The 20,884-nt window shown below is 50.7% G+C and overlaps 1 protein-coding gene and 1 non-coding gene across 9 annotated transcripts in view; both read left to right on the forward strand.

The window, feature by feature from the left end:
* Positions 1 to 1,569: 1,569 nt before the first annotated feature.
* Positions 1,570 to 20,884, forward strand: part of PPARGC1B (PPARG coactivator 1 beta) — a 118,266-nt gene continuing 98,951 nt past the window's right edge. For 4 of the 8 annotated variants that reach the window (XM_043913251.1, XM_043913252.1, XM_043913254.1 and 1 more), the window contains exon 1: positions 3,078 to 3,295. In XM_043913251.1, the coding sequence (XP_043769186.1) occupies positions 3,110 to 3,295 (186 nt within the window). In that variant the 5' untranslated portion in view covers positions 3,078 to 3,109. Of the gene's footprint in view, positions 1,772 to 3,077; positions 3,296 to 3,322; positions 4,392 to 20,884 lie in introns of those variants that run through there. The other 4 variants (XM_043913255.1, XM_043913258.1, XM_043913259.1 and 1 more) reach the window with 2 other exon arrangements.
* LOC122701191 lies at positions 8,722 to 9,160 on the forward strand. The gene has a single exon (XR_006343025.1).

Here is a 20,884-nt window from a genome sequence, read left to right on the forward strand (position 1 = left end):
AGGGCCCATGCTCTTAACTCCCTGCGTGACCCAATATTGGAGTGAGATGTGATGGGCTGGACCGGAGCCTGGGACTGCTGACTCCCAGGCTAGCGCTCCGAAGCTCCATGTAGGCTTTCTCTTGGGATCCATTGTTCCTTAAAAGTGCCCTGAACTAAAGCCCAAAGAGTGAAATCACGCCCTCTGGTTCTGGGAGCCTCAGACTGGAGAACAAGGAAGCTCCTGCTCCCGTGTTCAAGTCTGAGCAGGTGTCTAGGGACTCTCCCTGCGCTCCTTTCCTGCTCTGGCTGGGAGGGAACCAGGGAGGGTGGGCAGGGCGGGGCAGCCCTTGCTAGCTTGGGATGGGAGGAGAGCAGGAGGGCCCAATAAAACAGGTTGAAATCTTCCCGCCTTTCTGCCTTTACCCAGGCGGTGCCCTCATCTCCTGGCTGGCAAACAGCAGGGCATGGTGATGAAAGTTCAAGGCTGGTGTCAGGAGGCCTGGGGGCTCTGGATCTGGCCCTGGCACTCACTCCATGCACACTCTTGACCCTAGGCAGTTTTCTTATCTACGAAATGTGTGGTGATGGTAATGAGAGATCTAAATCCTCTGGGATTTTTAGTTAACACACTACTAAGAACCTACTATGTGCCTAGCACTGGAGACAGTCTGTGCAAAAACAAACTCAGGCCCTGCTTTCATGGGTCTTTGAAGTCTAGTAGAAGAGGTCTGAAGATCAAATCTTCCCTGTGACTAAGGTAAAATGGCAACTGTTACCTGTTTTAAAGGTCTGCAGAGCTAAAGCAGCTGGGAATGTTGGAAGTGGCAGGAGAGGGAGTGAGTTGACAGTCCGAGGAGCAGCAGGGAAGGATACAGTGAAGAATACAGGTTTACTCCGTGAATACCCGTGGGCAGGAAACAGTACTCGGTAGTCGGATGGCTTACCCAAGAAACGGGGAGGCCAGTGGGCCAGCAGGAAGCTGGCCACTTCAAGGCACTGTGGCCATGGTCAGAGAAGGCGTTGAAGTTTTCCGGGGCGAAATACAGCGTGAAGGAAGACAGAGAGAGATGGTTAAGAATTTGGGTCAACGCATCTTCCAAAGAAAAGATTTTTTAAAAAAGTTTCCCCCTCCGAGGAGCCTTCCTTGATTTCTCCACCTTTGACCTATGGTATCCCTCCCTCTCTGGCTGCAGTCCAGCGAGACACTCAAGCCTCCAGGGCAGTCAGACCTGGGCTTTGTCTTCCTGTATTAAACTACATTGTGGCCTCAAACGAGGTCCTCTGCCTTCTGAGGCCTCAGTTTCCCCAGCTGTGCCGAAGCAGGTTGTCTCGTAAGGACCCGCCCAGCGCTAACGCAACGTGATTCGGTAGGCAGGAGCAGTGGGCTGCCTGCATTGCTGCGCAGGCATCGGGCTGCCGGCTGAGTACCGTCACTCGGCTGCGGGCGCTCTCCTCCTGGGCCGGGGGCCGCGGGCGAGGATCCCGGCGCCACACATTGCGCAGGGAAGTGGGGGCGCGACCCCCTGCTTGCGCGGGCGCCTGCGGCCCCGCCCCCGCAGCCAGCGGCCCTGCGGCAGCCGGGGCCTGAGCTCCGCCCTCCCTCCTCCCGCCGGCCGCCCTCCCTCCTCCCGCCTCCCTCGCTCGCTCGCTCCCTCCCTCCCCCCGGCCGGCTCGGCGCTGACTCCGCCGCACGCTGCAGCCGCGGCTGGAAGATGGCGGGGAACGACTGCGGCTCGCTGCTGGATGAGGAGCTCTCCTCCTTCTTCCTCAACTATCTCGCGGACACGCAGGTAAGATCAGCAGGGGCCACGGGCGGGGAGCCAGGGCCGCTGAGCTGCGGGGGCTGCCGCCGCAGCCGCGGAGGCCGGGAGGCAGCGGTGGGCACATTGAGGGGATCGGGGGTTCCAGATTGCAGAGCCCCCCTTCCATGCACCCTGCGATGCACTTCTTCCTGGGGACAGGGAGCTGGAGGTCTCCCACCACGCCTGCCGGACCGTTGCGGTCGCTACGGCCGCTGGGGAGGGTCTAGCCTTGGTTGCTTGGAGTCCGGCCCACCCCCACACCCCCGACCGCTGAGCTGGGGGGGTGGGTTCCGTGCTTCCTTGAAGAGGTTGAGCCGCGTCAGGTGTGGGGGACCCTCATGCTGGGTCTGGGTGCAGAAGGCGCGCCCTCAGGCTCCCAGCACTTGCTGCCGTACTTTCACGTGGACTTGTGGCCCCGGCGCAGGCGCCTGTCCCGGTCCCCGGAGTCCCCTGATCCTCCGGTCTCGGGTACGCGGTCTTCTACAGCTAGCCCCCCCCCCGAGGCTCTCCAAAAGCTCCCGCAGCGCGGAGTTTCCTGCCAATTGCCCGCTGGAGGCACAGGGGTCTGCAGGGCACGTGGACATGCGGGCGGGGATAGCACCTTCCTGGTTTTGCTACCCGGGGGAGCCCTCGGGGGCGAAAGCCTGGCAGGATGGGGCCGGAGGACCGTCTGGGGGCGCCTGGGTCCCCCTACTGCGCGCGGCCCCTGCTGCGCGCTCGGCGATGCTGGGGGAAGGGAAGGCGAAGCGGCGAACCGGGATCAGGCTGCGCCTGGGAGACCCACTGGCGACACGCGCGTGACAGGAGAGGGTGCTCCGTTGGGCCGGGAGGGGCGAGGAAGCTGGTTACTTGGAAACGCGGGCGGGGGGGTTGCTGCTGGGATAAACTGCTCGGAAAATGCCTGCACAGGGAGTGCGCGCCCCCTACCCGTTCCCCAGTTTTCCCCACCCCATGCCTGTTGCAAGCATAAAGTTTGGCCCCATAGTTAGGGTTTTTTCTACGGCTACCCCGGCGCGGGTAGAGGGGAGGCTGGGGGTGCAGCCGAGCCGCGAATGAGACCCCGGATGCGGGTGCAAGCCGGAGGCAGAGAGGGGCAGCTGGGCTCTACCGGGCGCGGCTCGCTAGGGCTGGTTGGGTACCTGGAGTCTGAGCGCCGGTGCCGGCTTGTTTTGCATAACACTGGAAGGGAGGGGGAGGGGGGCGGGATGTGGGAGGGGAGAGAGGGAAACTTTGCTTCTTGTTATATCTGCCTGTCTTTGGGCGGCAGCAGCTGTCATGGGACCGGGTGGGCGGGGAGAGGCTTGCTAGCTGACTCCTTGCCGTGAGATGCGACTTGGAGGGGACGCAGCAGCCGAGACGTTCAGCTCTGGGGGACTCTGGGTGGTGAGTCCCGCTGGCTGCTGGAACCGCGCGGCGTGGCGGGGTGTCGCCGAGAGGAAGCCCGCCACGCGGAGAAGGCCGGTCCCTGATCGCTGCGGACGTCCATGCGTCAGGGAGCCGCGGGGCCTCGTGGTCGGTGGCGGGATCGTTTGGGTGGGTTCCGGGCAGGGGCCGCAGGGGCTAGTGGCGTATGATCGCGCTTCTCTAGGCCAGGGGAAAAGTGTGATGAATGGTCTGCGCGCGGTAGTGTGTGTTTGTGTGCACACGCCGCGCGCACCGGGCGCGTACCTTTACCTCTGACGAAACTGCAGTGGAGCTCCAGCGGCAGTCACCGGGAGCCGGCACTCGCCCCCGGCCCCTGTCAGTTCCGAAGGCCGATCCCAGCCTCGGCACCACCACCGAGCCCACAGTCCCCTGGCCCCCAGCCCTGTAGCCGACAGCGTGGGGCCGGAGGGACTGGATATAGGGTGGGCCGAGTTGCTGCTACGAAAGTTCTGCCCTCGGCCCTCTCGCTTGTCCGGGGGTGTCTGCAAACCCCTCTACTAAGACGCGGATGTAGGAGGCCTGAAATAGCCAGATACTAGTTCAGAGACCCACAGGAAGAACTCGTCCACTTTGGACACGACCCCAGGTTTCAACACCATCTTCTGTGTTCTTCTGCTCACATTTGCCCTTTTAGCCGTCCAGAGTGCCTACCCAGCAGGCAAATTTCACCTGAGGAAACTAGAAATTTGGGTAGTCGTGTATCAGCAGAAGCAGTGCAGTAGAAGTTAATCTGGGACGTTTTGCTTTTTTTATGCAACCACGTGATGGGCTGAGGCCCTTCGGGTGATCTCTGCCGTCCCAACATGGAAAGTGTAATTGATAGGGGGAGCTTTGCCGCCGCCCCTAGAAGGCTCTGAGAGCCAGAAGGAAGAGGACCTGGGCGGGTCTTCGCGGGCCTCCTCATTTTACAGTTGGGGATCGAGGCTGTGAGGGCTGGACGGCTGGTACAGGACCACGCAGCCAGTGGGTGACAGAGCCACCCAGGGCTCCTGACTCCAGGTCCTGTGTGTTACCTCGAAATAGCACTGGACTTGGAGTCAGAAGGCCTGAGTGGAGTCGCCTTCCCCACTCTCTGGCTGGGTGACCCCGGAGCAAGCCATTTTAACCCTCGAGCCTCCTTTCCCCCATCTGTCAAATGGGGCTGGTGGTGCCTGCAAGAGAAGCCCAAGGCCCGTGGTTGGGGGTGAGCACTGTTTGCATGTGAGATGTCTGGTCCTTCCTGTAACTTCCTCTCCTCCCCCCAGACCCTCCCTGGCCCTCCCCTCCACCGTCTCCCTCTTTGGAAGGGGTGGGGAGAGTGAGTAGAAAGGTAATTTATCCGCTTTATTCCAAAGACTTGTCTTTGGCAGCTAATCCAGAGTTAGATAGAGGGAGGATTTCTGTTGCGGAGACTTAACTTATACCCATTCAGGTCAAAGTTCAGAAATTCAACAGCTTAAGGGTTGTGAAAGTTTCTTGGGAAGGTTTGGGGCATGTGTCCCAAAGGACTTTGTGTTGGCTCCTCTTTGTTCCGGGCCCCTGTATGTAGTGTCCTCACCCACCATCCCTGCGTGGCCCTCTCCTCTGGCAGGCCTCTCTAGCCCAGCTTGCCCTGCTTTCTCTAGCCTCTGGTTGTCTTAGTCTGTGTTATACAACCAAGCATTTTGTGTGTGAGTCCTGTGGCCCAGTAAGATTCTGGAGCTAGAGTGGTGCCTTTCATGTCTTTGTGCCCCTCTGTCACCTGTCACCGTGCTGAGCGCCTTTGCTTAGCTCTTGGCTAGGCACAGAAATGACAGACATGGGACGCTCTCAGGCTGGTTGGGGGGACAGCTGGGCTGGGTATGGGGAAAGAGGAATGCAGAGGGCTGCAGCTGTGGGCAGTGACTTAGGCTCCAGAGACCACATAGTAAGCCCACACTAAATATGGGTTGTTTGAAGACACTTGGGACATCAATCATAGATGTGCACACTGTCAGACATGGCAGGATCTTTATAAATCATCAAGTCCAACCCCTTATCATTTAAAAATATTTAATAATAGAATTGTTAGGAAAAACTGGCAAGCATAAAGAAAAAAAATGAAAATATGTAATCTTACCCAAACATAACCACCATTAATTTTTATGTGTTTTCTGACTTTTTCTTTCCTATTGATTCCTATGGATTATATCTTTTTTACAAAAATGGAATCATTCTTTGTATGGTAATTGTTAACTTGGAATCACACCGTTCTAACATGCTTTTTTTTGTCCTCCAAACAATATACTTTCCACATCAGCAAGTATTCTACCTAGTATCTTAATATCTTAATGGTTATGTAATATTGAGGGTTGAATCAAAAGGTATTTAATCAATCCTTTGTCATTTAAGTAGTTTATATATATATATATTTTTTTTTGCTCTTGTAAGCCGTGCTGAAATGAATATCTCTGCGTATGTCTTCTTTTCTTCATTTAAATCCCTAGAAATGAATTACTCTGTCAAAGGAACTATGCAGGCGTTTGGTAAACACATTTCTGGATTGCCTTCTAGAAAGATTGTGCTAATTTGCACACTAGCATTGTATGGGAATGCCCAGTTCCCCATACCCAGAAAACTCTTGGCATTTTAATTGTTTTTCATTTTTACCAGTCTATTCATCAATAAATTTTGTCACCTTATTGTTTTAATGTGCATTTCTTTGATGACTTGTGCTGCTGAACCTTTCCCCCAAATGATTATGGGCCATTTATGGTCTGTTTCTGTGAAATGTTGTGTTAGTGAAATTGGCCCATTTTTCAGTTGGTATCCTGTTTCCTCGTTGTTCTAAAACTGGATCTGAACACCCAAAGGAGCACCTGCCACATGGAGAACTGGAAAAAATGGCTTGACTGGTGTTGACTTGCTTGGTCTGGAATGCTGCTGCCTCCACAGCCCCTGAAACCAGGGCTAACTTCTTTTCCAAGTCAAAGTTCTGACCATCTATGGGGCAGGTTGAAGTGCAACCTTTGCTGGGTGCCTTTACCCACTCTTCATCTGTGTGAGACCCAGGAGACTTAACTTTTTCACCTGAGCGTAGAAGGGGACACATTTGCTGGCTCTGTTTACTAGAGACCCAGAGTTCACTTTCACTGGGGCTCCCTGTCTGGTGCTAATGCTCAGGATGCTTGTGGAACCCAGGAAAGGCCCAGCAACTGGCCCCTGGGGGTTTATGTTTCCCCTTCACCCTGGGGCCCTCCTCTTCCCAGCTGCTGCAGGCTAGCCAGAAGCTTCATCATTGCCAGGATGTGAGTCACCCTTTTCCTTCTCTCTCTGGAACAATAGAAGGAATACTGGTTTGAGTCAGAAGAAGCCTTGCAAATGGGGGCTTATGCTGGGAAGCGAGTCCCTAACATGAGCATTGCAGTATTAATAGCTATCTCCTCCTGCATTATCATCGTCATCAATGCCATTTATTGAGCATCCTCTATGTGCTGTGTGCTCTGCTGAGCCTTCTGTTTGCGTTATTACATATCATTCTCATAAGGATTCTACAAAGTATAGATGCCATTAGTCCCATTTTACAGCTGAGGCATTTACAGTTTCAGAAAACTCATTGACTTGCTGAAGATGGTCTACCTACATTACCTTGGAATAAGTGAAAATGCCAGGATCAATGGGCAAAGTCCCCAGACCTCTTGATTCCACGTTCCATGAAGACAGGGACTACTCTATTTCTATTCATCATCTTCCAGCACCTTGAGCAAATGAAGGCAAATTGTCAAGAGAGAAGGCAGAAATACTTCTCTAAGCCTCTGTTTCTCAATCTATGAAATGGGGATACTAGGCCCTAACTCTCAGGATTGGAAATTAAATAATAGAATGTACATAAAATGAGCATCTGTTGTACACAAAACTTGGAATCCTTCTGTCTCTGAAATACTTTAGAAGGGCAAGATCAAGGATAGAAGCATAGAATTAACTCCTGCCAGTGCAATCTTTTCTCTGTAAGAAAGGGAAGCACAATTCTTGTGATAAGGATGGAGGGAACCCAAATAAAGTCATTTAGAAGAGAATGAGCAGGGTTGTTTACTGTCTCTCCCTCTCCAACATAGTTGAATGCCTCAATTACATCCTGTGGACACTCAGCTGATGAGGAATCAATTGGACTGGATTGACTTTCCTGTTACTCTCCCTGACTTCCGGTCTGGGTCCTTGTCCATTCACAGCTGGGTTCCTGCATTTACTATCACACCAGACTTTATCCTCTCCTGATTGTCCTCAGCCCCAGTGGAAGATCAGTCCTCCTAGAGCATGTGTCTGATGCCACCCTGTTGCTCACACATCATGCGTGGCTCCCTGCTGTGCTTAGTCGCTCAGGTGTGTCCGACTCTTTGCGACCCCATGGACTGTAGCCCGACAGCCTCCTCTGTCCATGGGGATTCTTCAGGCAAGAATACTGGAGTGGGTTGCCATGCCCTCCTCCAGGGGATCTTCCCAACTCAAGGATTGAACCCCGGTCTTCTGCATTGCAGGCGAATTCTTCACTGTCTGAGCCACCAAGTACTTTTAAATGAAAACCTAAAGTTTAACCTCATGGGCAAGGGCCTTTGGGTACTTGAGGTTGAAGAGTTAGGCCCCTGACTTTATCCCAAGCTGTCTGCTTTCTCTTTGGGATCCTGGCCTGCCCCAGGCTATGTCATGAATCTTCCAGGAGGCGTTGGCTCATGCAGCTATTTTCTGCAATTTCTACTATTTCCATTATTCATCCTGCACAAGACTCAGCTCCCACGCCATCATTTTGGTGACATCTCACATGCAGGTACCACTGCTCCATCCCATGTGTAGCAGAGAGGATTCTGAAGTCAGCCTGCCTGGGTTTGAGTCCTGGTTCTGTGATTTACCAGCAGTGAAACCTTTGGTAGGTCATGTGACTTCTTCGAACTTCCATTTCCTCAGGTGTACAGATAACGATAAATAGTACTTCCCTGATAAAGCTGTTTCACTACGGAGTCAATGAAAATCAAAGGACAAATGGATTTAAAGCACCTAACAGAATGCATGGCATAGAAGCACCCAATGATAGGTGCATCTCTTGCAACATGTCTCCTTAAGTGTTTAGGAAATCATTCCAGATTGTTGTTAAGCTCCATGAGGGCATGGATTTTCATTCACTTTGTTAAACATTTTTTTCTCATAGTGAATAGACAAATGCCTGGAACACAGTAGCCATTCAGAATCCTCACTGGGTGAATAAATGAGCTAGACTATGAGCCTTTTCAGAGCACATGTTGCTCAGACGAGGCAGACTAAAAAATCTGTTCGAATGACCTGAAAGTTCCTCTCCAGACATCCATCCCCAGCATTTTAATATAGTCATAGCCTACCTGCATTTCAGGCCCCTGCTCACACTTGACCACTCTGGAAAGCCTGTGAAGCACACTCTTCTGCTGACATGGAGGGTGCCACTTACTATCTGCTAGTGCTTTGTTTTATTTTCTGTGCAGCATCTTAGTTCCCTGACCAGGGATCGAGCTCATGTCCCCTGCAATGGAAGTGCGAAGTCTAAACCACTGGGTTACCGGAGGGAGAGCGGGCTGGAAGTTAGGTTACTGTGAATTGCTGTGTGGTGTTGTGTGTGGTGTGTGTGGGGGGTGGGGGGCGGCGCGTGTAGGCCGAGTGTGTGAGTGGACGCGTGAATGTGTGAATGGATGAGTTAATGTGTGAGTGCGTGTGCCTGCCCCTGCGCCCCCTCCCCCGGCCTACACGTTGATCTTATTTGATCGGGTTGTGACTCCAGCCCCGCCGGGCCGACCCAAAATGAAAAGCTTCCCTCCTGCGAAGCCCTTCCTCGGGGCGCTGTGCAGCGAGGCCCCTTGGGCGGTGGCAACGCCGTGGCCCCGGAGGTTCCGGAGCCGGTCCTATGGTGCCCGGCGCTCAGAAGTGATGAATTGATCAGATAGACGAGGCCGGTCTTGTCCCGCGCCATTGATTATCGAGGCGATTCTGATCTGAAAGAAAAATAAATAAATAAATAAATAAACCACTGGGTTGCCAGAGAAAGCCATGCTTGTGTGCTTTTATCCCTATAACTAGAATGACAGCTTAGGAAGGGCAAGAAAACATATTTTTATCCTGGTCTGGTTTTGTGTTTACCCATTAAGTAGGCAAATTTTTGAGCTGAAGAATGTTTTATATGACTAAGTGTCAGGTTCTCTGCAAAGAACTTTGTATTTTAAACATTTTACGATGGAAAATAGCGAACATGCACAGCCAAAGCCAGTGGCAGGAAGGGAATCGGGAATATCCATGCCACTGTCACCCAGCTTTGGCCATTTTTGACAAGCGGCCACTCTTGTTTGTCCACTCACAGACCACATGTCATCTGTGGCTGTTCAGTGTGTACCTGTGAAGAGACTTTTGAATACTGTCGCAATGGTTTCTTCCAATAACGGTGAGATTGCTTCTGTTTTCCCCATTTTGTAAGTGATGAACTTGAAGCATGGAGGGGTTAAAGTAGTCACACAGGGTCTTGGAGCTAGTGAGTGTCTAACCTGGGATTTGAACATGGGTTCTTGAGCAGCTCACTCTCCTCGGCTTGGGAGGGACCTTGGAGCACATCAAATCGGCCCCTACCATTCTCAGAAGAAGGGACCCTGGGCCAGAGAAGGAGAAGCCGCCTTGCTGGAGGAGTCCCAGGTCTCTTACTCCCTGACTAGTTTTTTTCTGGTATCAGAACTTGAGGGGAGGGTGGGTCTTGGCTCTGGGGGAGGGACAGGGTGTGATGGTCGGAGGAGAGACTCTGCTGCCCAAGGTGGCCAGGCTTTGTGGTGACTGTGGAGTCCTGGGGTGCAGATCACCACCTCCTGGGACAGACTGCACGTTCTTCCAGCTCTCACTGTGCCGAAACCCCAGTGGGTTCACCGGTTCCTCTTGCAGTTGACTGTTTTTCAGTGGCTCAGTCGAGTCTGACTCTTCTCGACCCCGTGGACTGCAGCACGCCAGGCTTCTCTGTCTATCACCAACTCTTGGAGCTTGCTCAAATCATGTCCATTGAGTCAGTAATGCCATCCAATCATCTCATCCTCCGTTGTCCCCTTCTCCTCCTGTGTTCAATCTTTCCCAGCATCAGGGTCTTTTCCAATGAGTAGGCTCTTCGCCATCAGGTGGCCAAAGTATTGGAGCTCCAGCATCAGTCCTTCCAATGAATATGAAGGATTGGTTTCTTTTAGGGTTGACTGGTTTGATCTCCTTGTAGTCCACGGGACTCTCAAGAGTCTCCTCCAACACTGCAGTGCAAAAGCATCAATTCTTCAGCACTCAGCCCTCTTTATGGTCCAACTCTCAGATCCATACATGACTACTGGAAACACCATAGCCTTGGCTATACAGATCTTTGTTGGCAAAGTAATGTTTCTGCTTTTTTTTAACATGCAGTTGACCTTGGGTTTTCTCTTTAGGTGCTCAGGACCATCCCTTAAGGGAGACAGGGTTGGGAGTGGACAGAGCTGAGAGGAGGAAGCTGGCCTGAAGGCACATAGCTAGCTAGGCTCTGGTGGCAGCAAGACTCCAGGGCTCCTGCCCTGCCCTTCCTTTAAGGCAGAGCCTGAGTTGCCACCCGGGGCCCCAGGTCTAGAGTAGGAGACCAGAGAGACTTTTACAAGTCATGGCAAAGTCTTTGATTAATTATCCCCAAAGGCCTGTAATTACTGCTCTGTCTTTTAGGGAAGAAAACAAAGGTTTACTCTAATTATTTGTTTCAGTGGCTGAGAGGGCTTTGAATCCTAGGATTGTACTCACGGGGTGAGCCCTGTGGCCTTTGGCACAAGAGTTTCTGTGTGTGTGTGCCTCAGCACTTTTATCTAAGAAATAGAACTGAGAGTAGCACGTACTTAAGGGGTTTTCTGGAGAAGGGAATGGCAACCCACTCCTGTATTCTTGCCTGAAGAATTCCTTGGACAGAGGAGCCTGACAGACTGCAGTCCATGGGGTCGCGCACACGACTGAGTGACTAACACTTTCACTCAGGCTTCACTGGTGGCTCAGATGGTAAAGAATCTGCCTGCAATGCAGGAGACTAGGTTTGGTCGCTGTGTCGGGAAGATCCCCTAAAGAAGGAAATGGCTACCCACTCCAGTATTCTTTGCTTGGAAAATCCCATGGACAGAGGAGCCTGACAGGCTAAGTCCATGGGGTTATAGAGTCAGACAGGACTGAGCAACTAACACTTTCACTTTTTCAAGGGATTTTACAAAAGGCTGTTTGAGATGATGCCTGTAAAGTGTTTAGAAATGCTCAGTATATAGGAACCATTGTTAAAAAACAGACAAATATAATTCAGACCTTGCTATTTATCTTCCCACTGAACTCTTGGTCCTTGATCCTGTCTTAGCCCTGAGGTTCCTAATATTATGATTTCCTTCACTATGTCTTTCTGGGGGGACTGGAGAAGAATCCCCTCCAGCGTTAGCCAAGTGTTCCCATGCTGACTTTTTGAAAAGCAAATCCAGTTAGATGCTACTTAAAAAGAGGAGAAGAAATATCCATGATTAAGAGCTCTGGGCTTTGGAGTTTAACTGCCAAGGGTTTAAATTTGTGTTCTACCATTTACTAGCTATGTGACCTTCACCAAGTGTCTTAACCTCTCTGACCCCAGTTACCTCATGCAAAATTGGGGGATAATTATAGTATGTTCTTAAGATAACTGCAGGAGAGAAATATGCCTGCCACATTGCCTTACATATAGTAAGCACCCACCTGACATATAGTAAGCCACTGTGAAGATGACAGTGGTAATTATGTAAATACACCAAGGTAAACTTGAGCTTTCAGGGGCTTGGGAGTGCCTTAGAGACCATCTTGCTCAATGCCCTTACCTTGAGGTGAAGAAGCAGACAGGCAGCAGACTAGGGAATGCCTTCATATCGCCCAGCCTGGCTGCTGTCTGCTTGGCCAGAGGTGGCTCTGCATAGCAGGGACTCAACTGTCTGGGACCCACTGTCTGGGAACTCAGCTGGGCGAGCCCTGCTTGGCTGAGATGGATGCTCCCCGGCAGCTCTGCTGCCGTGTTTTTTCCTTGTGCTTGCCTGGCAGAACAGAGTCATTTAGCAGAGGGAGAGCGAGGAGACGTTAGAAACCAGGCCCTGAGCAGTTGCAGCAGCCGGCCCACGAGTGGCTCCCTGATGTTGCCATGGCAAACAGCCTTGGCAACGTGGCTGCTTGAACCTTATTTCTGTTCTCAGGCTCTTCTCAGAGAAGTGTGGTACCCAGGACATTGGGGAGGGCCCTGCCCTGGTTCTTTGGGACTGAGGATGACCCAGCCTCCATGCTGCTAGTGACCCCAGACCCCAGCAACCCCTGTTCGAAACATCTGCAGGCTCATCCTCAGTGACCTGCAGAAGCAAGTTCCTTAGTACAGCATCCAAGACCTCAAATGCTTACCCATTTATCCATCTATCTGTCCATCTGTTATTCCAGTACTGTTGACCGTGCAACGCTGTACCCACTGCCACAAGAGCAGAACAATATATTATTTTTAACATGAATCCTGGTGTTCCTAGACTGCCCTCCTCTTCAACCATATCCTTCAACAGTGATGATAATGAGAACAGTTAAAAACTGCTAACCCTTTCAAGAACAGCATTTAATTTCAGAGGAACCCCATGAAGTGGGGTTTACCCAACTTTGCAATTGGGTAAACTGGGGTAAACTGAGGCTGACTTCCAGTTTATGGTGCTAATATTATTTTGCAGTTTCTTTCCTACACCTGGCAACCCCTAGGACCCCTATCATGGGTATCTGTTGCCCCTCCCCAACTCCAGTAGCATCCTTCAAGGCCTCAAGGGCTGCCTCCCCTAAATCCCCCTCTGAGAATTGCTCCCCTTTTGCTCTGTGATCCTATAGTCTATGACAGAATTTGCATCTCCTATCTTCATTTTGTATTCTGTCACCCTGATTAGTTTATATCTGCCCTTTAGCCACTCCAAAACAAAGCATATGGGGAAACTGGCTATGAGGGTTTTGAATGTCCTGGTGAGGCGTCAGCAAAGGTTTTTGTTAGTATTGTTATTAATAACAGTAAGCATAGAAAGTAGCTAACATTTCATGACCACATAATACGTGCCAGGTACTAAGCTAGGACCTTCAGGTACATTGTCAGGTAAAGGATTCTCAGCTACTTGGAGAGGTCGGTGCTATGACAAACCAGAAAACTAAAGCTACCAGATGTTCAGTGGCTTGCTCCCATTCACCCAGACAGACAATGCAAAGGCTGGGATTTGAGCCTAGGTCTGCCTGGCTTCAGAGCACATGGTCTTACCCACTGCAGTGTGATCAGTCTGGCTGAGCATATAACAAGGACTGGAATGGGGGTGATGGACAGCAGGATGGAGGCATCTAAACTTGGCCTCAGCTGGGGGATGCTCACTGGAAGTGAGAGAAAAAGTGGAAGAGAAGAGAGAGTGCAGGGGGCTCAGAGTGGCATCCCTATAGCAGAGATGGGGGTGGGGTGGGGCACAGGGAGAATTTGCCTTGTGGGAAGATTTGTATGGGGAGTAGACCTCTATTTATTCTGGACCTTCCCTGGAGCCTTATTAAATGCAGAACTCTGGTCCCAGCCTATGATAACTTTTATGTGTTTATTCTTTATTCTTTCTTCTCTAACCAGTCAGGACCAGAGCTCCCTAAGGAGAGGGATCTTGTCAAGCTGGTTCAACATCAGATCTCCCAATGCCTTGACAGCGGCTGGGGGCTGTAGGCCCCCAATAAATATTTGTTGAATTACTAAATGAATGAACACATGCCATTTGATCTTTCAGGAAAGTCACCAGTCATTTGCCTGGCCACAGAAGCCCCTTCTCTGTGTGTGGAGCTAGGATGTGTGTGGGGGGGTGTAGGAGGATTGTGCTAGTCCCCACAAGGAACCCACTGCCCTTGTCTCCAAGGTAAGCCTTGCACACAAAGGAATCAAAGGACAAACATCTTTTGGAGCCTCCAGAACCCCCTATCAGAACACACCTCTAGCGGGCAGGTCTTTGTGGAATGTTAAAACACATTAGGAATCCAGTCTGTTGCTCTGGCCCGACTGGGGAGGGGCTCAGAGCTTCCAGAATCTACAGGGAGGGATTTGGTCAAATGTTATATCTTCCAGGGAGACCAAAACCAACACCTTGCACCGGGCCTCATGTCCATTGCCCAACTGCTTATTCCATTGGGTCCGGCCTCCACTCTGGAGGAAGAAAGTAGAGAGGGAATTCAGAGAGGTAAAGGGATCATTCAGGAACCCAGGACTGTACTCTCCAGCCCAAGAGGATTAGCTCCAAGCCAGATCAATCATTCCTTGCTCAGAATCGCCTGGAGACTCACTCTGTTCCGTAGAAGATCACCCTTCACCCTTCCCGCCTAGGGCCAATTCACTTCTTGTTTACACACAGCTCTCACAAGCGTGGCAGTCCTGTCCAAGCCTCAGGACATTAGAAGCAGCAAGTCAGTTCTGTTAGTGTGTCCATGCAAACGTGGGGTGCGGGGTACGGTTCCACCAGAGGCAGAAACACGTGGATTCAGCACTGAAGGCTCCTGGGGCCTGAGCAAGCAGCCCCCTTATTCTGAATACATTACTGTGCAAAAGTACAAAGCTAATGCATCGTAGAGACAGTGTATCATCCCCGAGGAAAGATATTCTGATCCATGGCCTCTGTTCAAGGAAGCAAGAAAGTGAAATGTATTTTGGTGTCACTGTCTAAAACAGGTCTCTCAAGAGGAGGAAAAATTTCAAAGTTGTCTATACATGAAGCTTATTGTGAGCACACATTATTTCTTGATAATGGCTGATGAAGAAGGAGTTGGTCTAGCTGTAAAAGTTTCTTTGAAAGTTGATGCAATCTTGTCACGTGAGAGGTTGTCTTTTGGATTTCCAAGGCTGCATGGAGTAGTAGAAAGGGCCTATGGCACATGCTGATTGGCTTCAAGAAACTGTGTAGCCCTGTGATAAGTGAAAGCTGACCGTCTGTTTTAAATCTTAGCTTTATGGCTATTAGCTGTGTGACCCAAGGAGTTAGCCACTCTGTGCTCTCGTTTGCCAGCTCCCAAATGGGAATAATAATAGCTCCTACCTGCCAGAGTTGGTAGAACTAATCAGTAGTTCTCAGCCATGACTGCATATCAGAATCATCAGTGTAGTTTAAAAAAAAATAATAATTATACGTCTGAGGCCATTCCAGACTTATTGAATGAGGATCTTTGAGAGCAACCCCTTAAGTGTCTGTGTTTTTCGAAAGCTCCCTGTCATAGACACCCTGCTTTGGTCCTAAACAATCAGATACTATTTGTAGAGTGTCTGGAATGAACTCTGTTGTCTCCTCCCTTCTCTGTCCTTCCAGTCTTAGTCCAGAGCACAGGATACAAATGACCCAGAAGCAGATAGAAGGCCCCTTTATGATGCCTGTGTAAAGCAGGGTGGCTCCCTTATCTGGCATTTCTGCTTGACCTTCACATTAATCTCATGTTATAGCAAGAGGAGAGTGTATGTGCATGCTAATTCACTTCAGTTGTGTCCCACTCTCTTCGACCCTAAGAACTGTAGCCCGCTAGGCTCCTCTGTCCTTGGAAATTCTCCAGGCAAGAATACTGGAGTGGGTTGCCATTCTCCTCCAGGGATCTTCCCAACTCAGGGATCGAACCCACATCTCTTATGTCTCCTGCACTGGCAAACAGGTTCTTTTCCTACTAGCACTACCTGAACAGCTTTCCCGTTTTACAGAGGGGCAAGTGCAGCCAAAGAGGGTGATTTGATAATGATCCTGCAGTGAATCAGATCTTTGTCTTTATCCCTCTGTCTGTCCCGCTAGAGCCTCCACCACACACACATACATTTCTTGGGCAACTCAGGAGGTGCGGATTGTGAGGACTGCAAAGGGCGTGGGTTGGAAGAGGGAGAAAGAAGGGAGCTCGAGGGAACCTAGGCTGCTTACAGACCCTTAAAGACCCATTTACAGGCTGGTGCAGGTTGTCCTCCCAGGCCCTCTGATGGTGTAGAGCTGGAAGCCACTTCTCCTGATGCCCACTTGGTTGTCCTCCCAGCTCTATGTGCTGCTTCTATGGAGAAGACAGGGTTTGGCTCCAGTGATAACAGGAGTAATCTTCCAGCTAGTGTAGTGAGGCCTTTGCACATGCTGTTGCCTCTGTCAGGAATGCTCTCCCCAGGCCCCCTCACCTCCTCCAGATTTACTGAGACATCACCTCCTTAGAGAAGCCTTCCCTGATCTTCCTGTTCTGTCCACTTTCTGTTGCAGTACCATGTTCTCTTTTCTTTAAGGTATTTAGCCACCCCAGATGCTTTCTTGTTTATTACTTTTCACCCCATTGAGTGCCTATTGCCCCATCATGACTGGATATTGCCTATCTGGTTCCCACTGTACCCCCAGAAGCTAGCCTAGGGCCTGATGCATGGTTGGCGTTCATTGAATGTTTCTTGAATGAATGAATTGGGTTGAGCCTTTAATCTGTATTGGCTATGGTGCTGAGTTCACTTAACTCTCCCAACAACCCCAGGACATAGAGCCCCAAACTTCAGATGAGGGGCCTGAGGCTCAGAGGGTGAGTGTAGGCTGGGGGACTAGCTCCTCTGCTGCTCAAGCCACACACAGGCACCTGGGGTCCCAATAGCACCCTGCCCCCAAGGAGTCATGCCCCAGTGCCCCAGTAACCTCATGCCACTTTCTTCCTTGGGTTGGGCAACAGCACCACCCTCTCTTGTGGGTGTCACCATGGGCATCTGTCCAGCAGCACCCAGGCCTCCAGCACTTGCCCTTTGCCCTGGTGGCCAAGGGAGTGGCTGCCTGGCATGCACTGTGTAGACCAGCCCCCTGCAGGAATGTGGCTGTCTCCCACCTCTGGAGGTGGTCTCAGACTAGGCAGTGCAGCAGGTGAGCCTAGAGGACAATGATGGTATCTTGTGCATGTGTGCTGAGTTGCTTTAGTTGTGTCTCTTTGTGGCCCTGTGGACTGTAGCCTGCCAGGCTCCTCTGTGCATGAGATTCTCCAGGCAAGAATACTGGACTGGGTTGCCATGCCCTCCTCCAAGGGGTCTTCCCAACCCAGGGATGGAACCTGCCTCTCTTACATCTCCTGCATTGGCAGGTGGGTTCTTTAGCACTAGCACCACCGTCCTAGAAGCTTGTTTCCCTAGAGACAAAGTGGGCCCGGTTTAGTAGATTGAAATGTGGGGAGAGCAGAGTGGGCGAGAGCAGTGGTCCCCAAACTTTTTGGCACCAGGGACTGGTTTCATGAAAGACAGTTTTTTCCATGGACCAGTGGGAAGGGGGATAATGGTCTCAGGATGATTCAAGCACATAACGTTTATTGTGTACTTTATTTCTATTATTATACATTGGTTCCACCTCAGATCATCAGGCATTAGATCTTGGAGGTTGGGGACCCCTGGGCTAGAGAATGAGGTCAAAAGCATGAGAGGGAGGAGGGAAATGTAGAATCTACCCCAGAATGAGAAGTCCTCTTTTGCTCAAGTTCATGCATGCCAAGTCGCTTCAGTCATGTCCAACTCTTTGCAACCGCATGGACTGTAGCCTGCCAGGCCCCTCTGTCCAAGGGATAATCCAGGCAAGAACACTGGAGTGGGTTGCCATGCCCTCTTCCAGGAGATCTTCCCGACCTGGGGATCAAACCTGCACCTCTTATTTGCTCAGGTGACCTCACAGTAAATTTTCAAGGATCCAGTTGTGGGACAACCAGAGGAGGAGAGGTGTCAGCTGGTTCCAGTAATGGACTCAGCCTGGGGTCTGGATTGTGAGGGTCAGTGGAAGGCAGACCAGAACAGTGGTTAAGACTGGAGCTCTGAATTGGGGCCTGAGTCCAGAATCTGTCATTTAGCACCTGAGTGGCTTAGGGCATATTACTTAATCTGTCCGAGCCTCAGTTTCCTCAACTGTGAAATGGGATGATAGTAAGTGTATCGATGAGTGGTTGCAACGATATAGTGTCTGAAGAACTTAGTGCGGTGCGTGGAGGTGGTTCTTCTCCATAACAGTGGCATTTAGTGACTGGTTGGTTTGATGACAGATGGATGGCAAAAACCAGTAGACCCCATGAGTTACAGAACCGTTGATTATCAGTTGATACCTCTTCCTTTCCCTGTATAGGAAGCTACAATTGCAGGTTTGAACAAGCCCTGCTTCCCATCCTGGGAAAAACAGATCCACAGATGGCTGTGGAGGGTGGCCATTACAGAGGGAGTGTCCAGGCAGCTCGTGTAGCAGAAAGAAGACTGAAGAGTGAGCTAGCTGACCAGTGGGGGAGGGTGTCCTAGAGAGAGAGACCATCTTGTCATAAGGCCCAGCATGTCCTGTGGCTGGTGAATGAGCAGTGAGTGACTGCAGGGGGACATGGACTCCTTCCTCATTGGTGGAGGCTTTGAGCTGGCTGGATGACTCCTGTGAGGGGGAAGAACATTCAGGATGAGCTAAGTGTCTAGAAGAATCACAAGCAGGAGCACCAAGATTTCCACCTGTAGGAACTAGCAGGAGGCTGCTCTGATGGAGTGGGGAGGTCTTGGAAGTGGGGGTTGACTAGATTTTCTGCCAGCCTCGCAGGCAGGATGGAATGAGTGCTGTCACCCTGTGGTCTATGCAGCCCTAGGTGTAGAGTGAAGGCAGAGGGCTGGGGCACAGCTTCTCACCTGCAGACCTGACCAAGGTCCTTTTGCCCAATGAGGCGGTAATCTCCATCATGGTGGGGCCAGCCCCACACAGCCAACGACTACTTGATGGACAGGGAGAAGGCTAGTAGCTTTACAGAAGGAGCTGTTAATAAATTTAATGATGATAGTGATAATTATTGCCATAATTATTATTACTATTACTCATCTCACTTCTACTATTATCCCTTTTAGCATATTACTGGGAAGTTCTTGTAGTATTTTACAACCTCATGACAATTTCCATTTTCATTTTACAGATGAAGAACCTGAGACCCAGGGATATTGAAATGTCTTACCCAATAAGGTCAATGTCTTACCTTCTCAATTTGAGAAGAATATGGCATTTGTGGTACCCAAGTTCTGCCTGGTGAAGAAGGCATGGCTTTGGAAAGGGCCCCTCAGCCATTCACGTCTGTGCCTTGTCTAGATTGAGTTCCCAAGATTATCTTGAATTCTCCTTGGGGCAATGATCCCGTCTTTATGGAGTTGCAACAGCCTTCCACAGTGTGATTTTGCAATAGTTTCATCTCCCCCAGAAAAGTTTAATTTCCAGCAACTCTTCTTTGAGTCGGGGAAGAGTTTAGAGAATTCTGTAGCTGTCCTGGAGATGAGAGAGGTAAGAGTGCCATGGTGAGAGCGTAGTTCTTAGGGTCTGGAGGAAGGCCTGGATTCAGGTCCTGCTCATCCCTCTCCACTGGCCTCCTCTCTGGGCTTGAGTTTTCCCATCTCTACCATGCCATGACTTATCCTTTTTCTGTCGTGGAGGCTGCCTTGCTTTTGTAAATTTTGTTTGGGGCAGAACTGCCAGGTGCTGGATAGAGGGAGAAGTTTGGATACCGGAGGCAGACGGAGCTGGGGGACCGTCACATCTCGGACGGGCACGTGATTTCCTTCCATCCAGGGGGCAAAGCCAGTGTCAGGCCCTCAGCTTCCCAGGCGGTGGCTCCTTTGCTGGTGACGGGTGCCAACTTGTCTTTGAACTGCAAGTTGGAAGAAGTTTATCATGAGATCATGTGCCTTAAACGTGTGGGTTTGTAAAGAGAAGAAGGTGGAGGAGGAACTCCAGGCAAGAGAGTCCCTGATTTCCAATCTCCCCAGTGAATCACGGAACACTTGGATAAGACACTCATGGGGGTGGAAAGATGGGGTGAAAATCAGGAACTTCAGGCCAGATTTTTTAAAGGAGCAAATTATTCAGAATCCTCTATTGATAGATTATATCTAAAATTAATTTCTTCCTCCTTCCTCCTCCCCCCCACAGTGCTATGTTATCTATCTGGAATCATTCTTTTATCTGTAAAACTGCCTTTCAGCTTTCCTCTCTGTTTTACTTTAAAAAAAATATTTTAAGAAAGGAGGGAAGGTGTTAGTGAACTCTGAGATACCCCAAGGGTACTGCAGACTTGGCTGTGGGTGCTCTCTGAGGCTCAGGATGGCCACTCGTGGGCCCTGGCCCCTGGAGTCTTCCACACGCAGCTCCTGCTGGCTCAGCCACTAGGTCTGCAATTATTTAAAGAAAGCTCACAGCAAGTGGAAAAAGAGCGACCGCACTTACCATACCATGTGGCCAACAGGCAATTCAACACCAGAGCTACCCAACTCCCTCCGGCCTGCGCCAGCTGCCAGATCTTGCAGCTGGGAGGATTAGGTGACAGAAGGACTGATGGGCAGGTCCACGTGCGCCTGGTAGGTGCACGCAGGCAGCCTGGCCCCGCTTCAGCCCGGGAGATAGCATCCGCCTGCATCCAGGGGAAGCTCTGCTCTGAGCCTTCCAGAACAAGTTAGTTAAAAATCAGTTTTGTTGGGTAATTAAGGAAGCTAACAATAATGGAATTTGAAACAAAAATCTGATATCACTGTAACTCAGACATTTGTCTAATTGCTCCATTTTGTTGTTCAGTTAATAAGTTGTGTCTGCCTCTTTGTGACCCCGTGGACTACAGCACACCAGGCTTCCTTGTCCTTCACTATCTCCCTGAGTTTGGTCAAACCCACTGAGTTGGTGATGCCATCCAACCATCTCATCC

Source organism: Cervus elaphus, chromosome 9 (assembly GCF_910594005.1).
Source record: "Cervus elaphus chromosome 9, mCerEla1.1, whole genome shotgun sequence".
In the NCBI taxonomy this organism is placed as follows: Eukaryota; Metazoa; Chordata; class Mammalia; order Artiodactyla; family Cervidae; genus Cervus; species Cervus elaphus.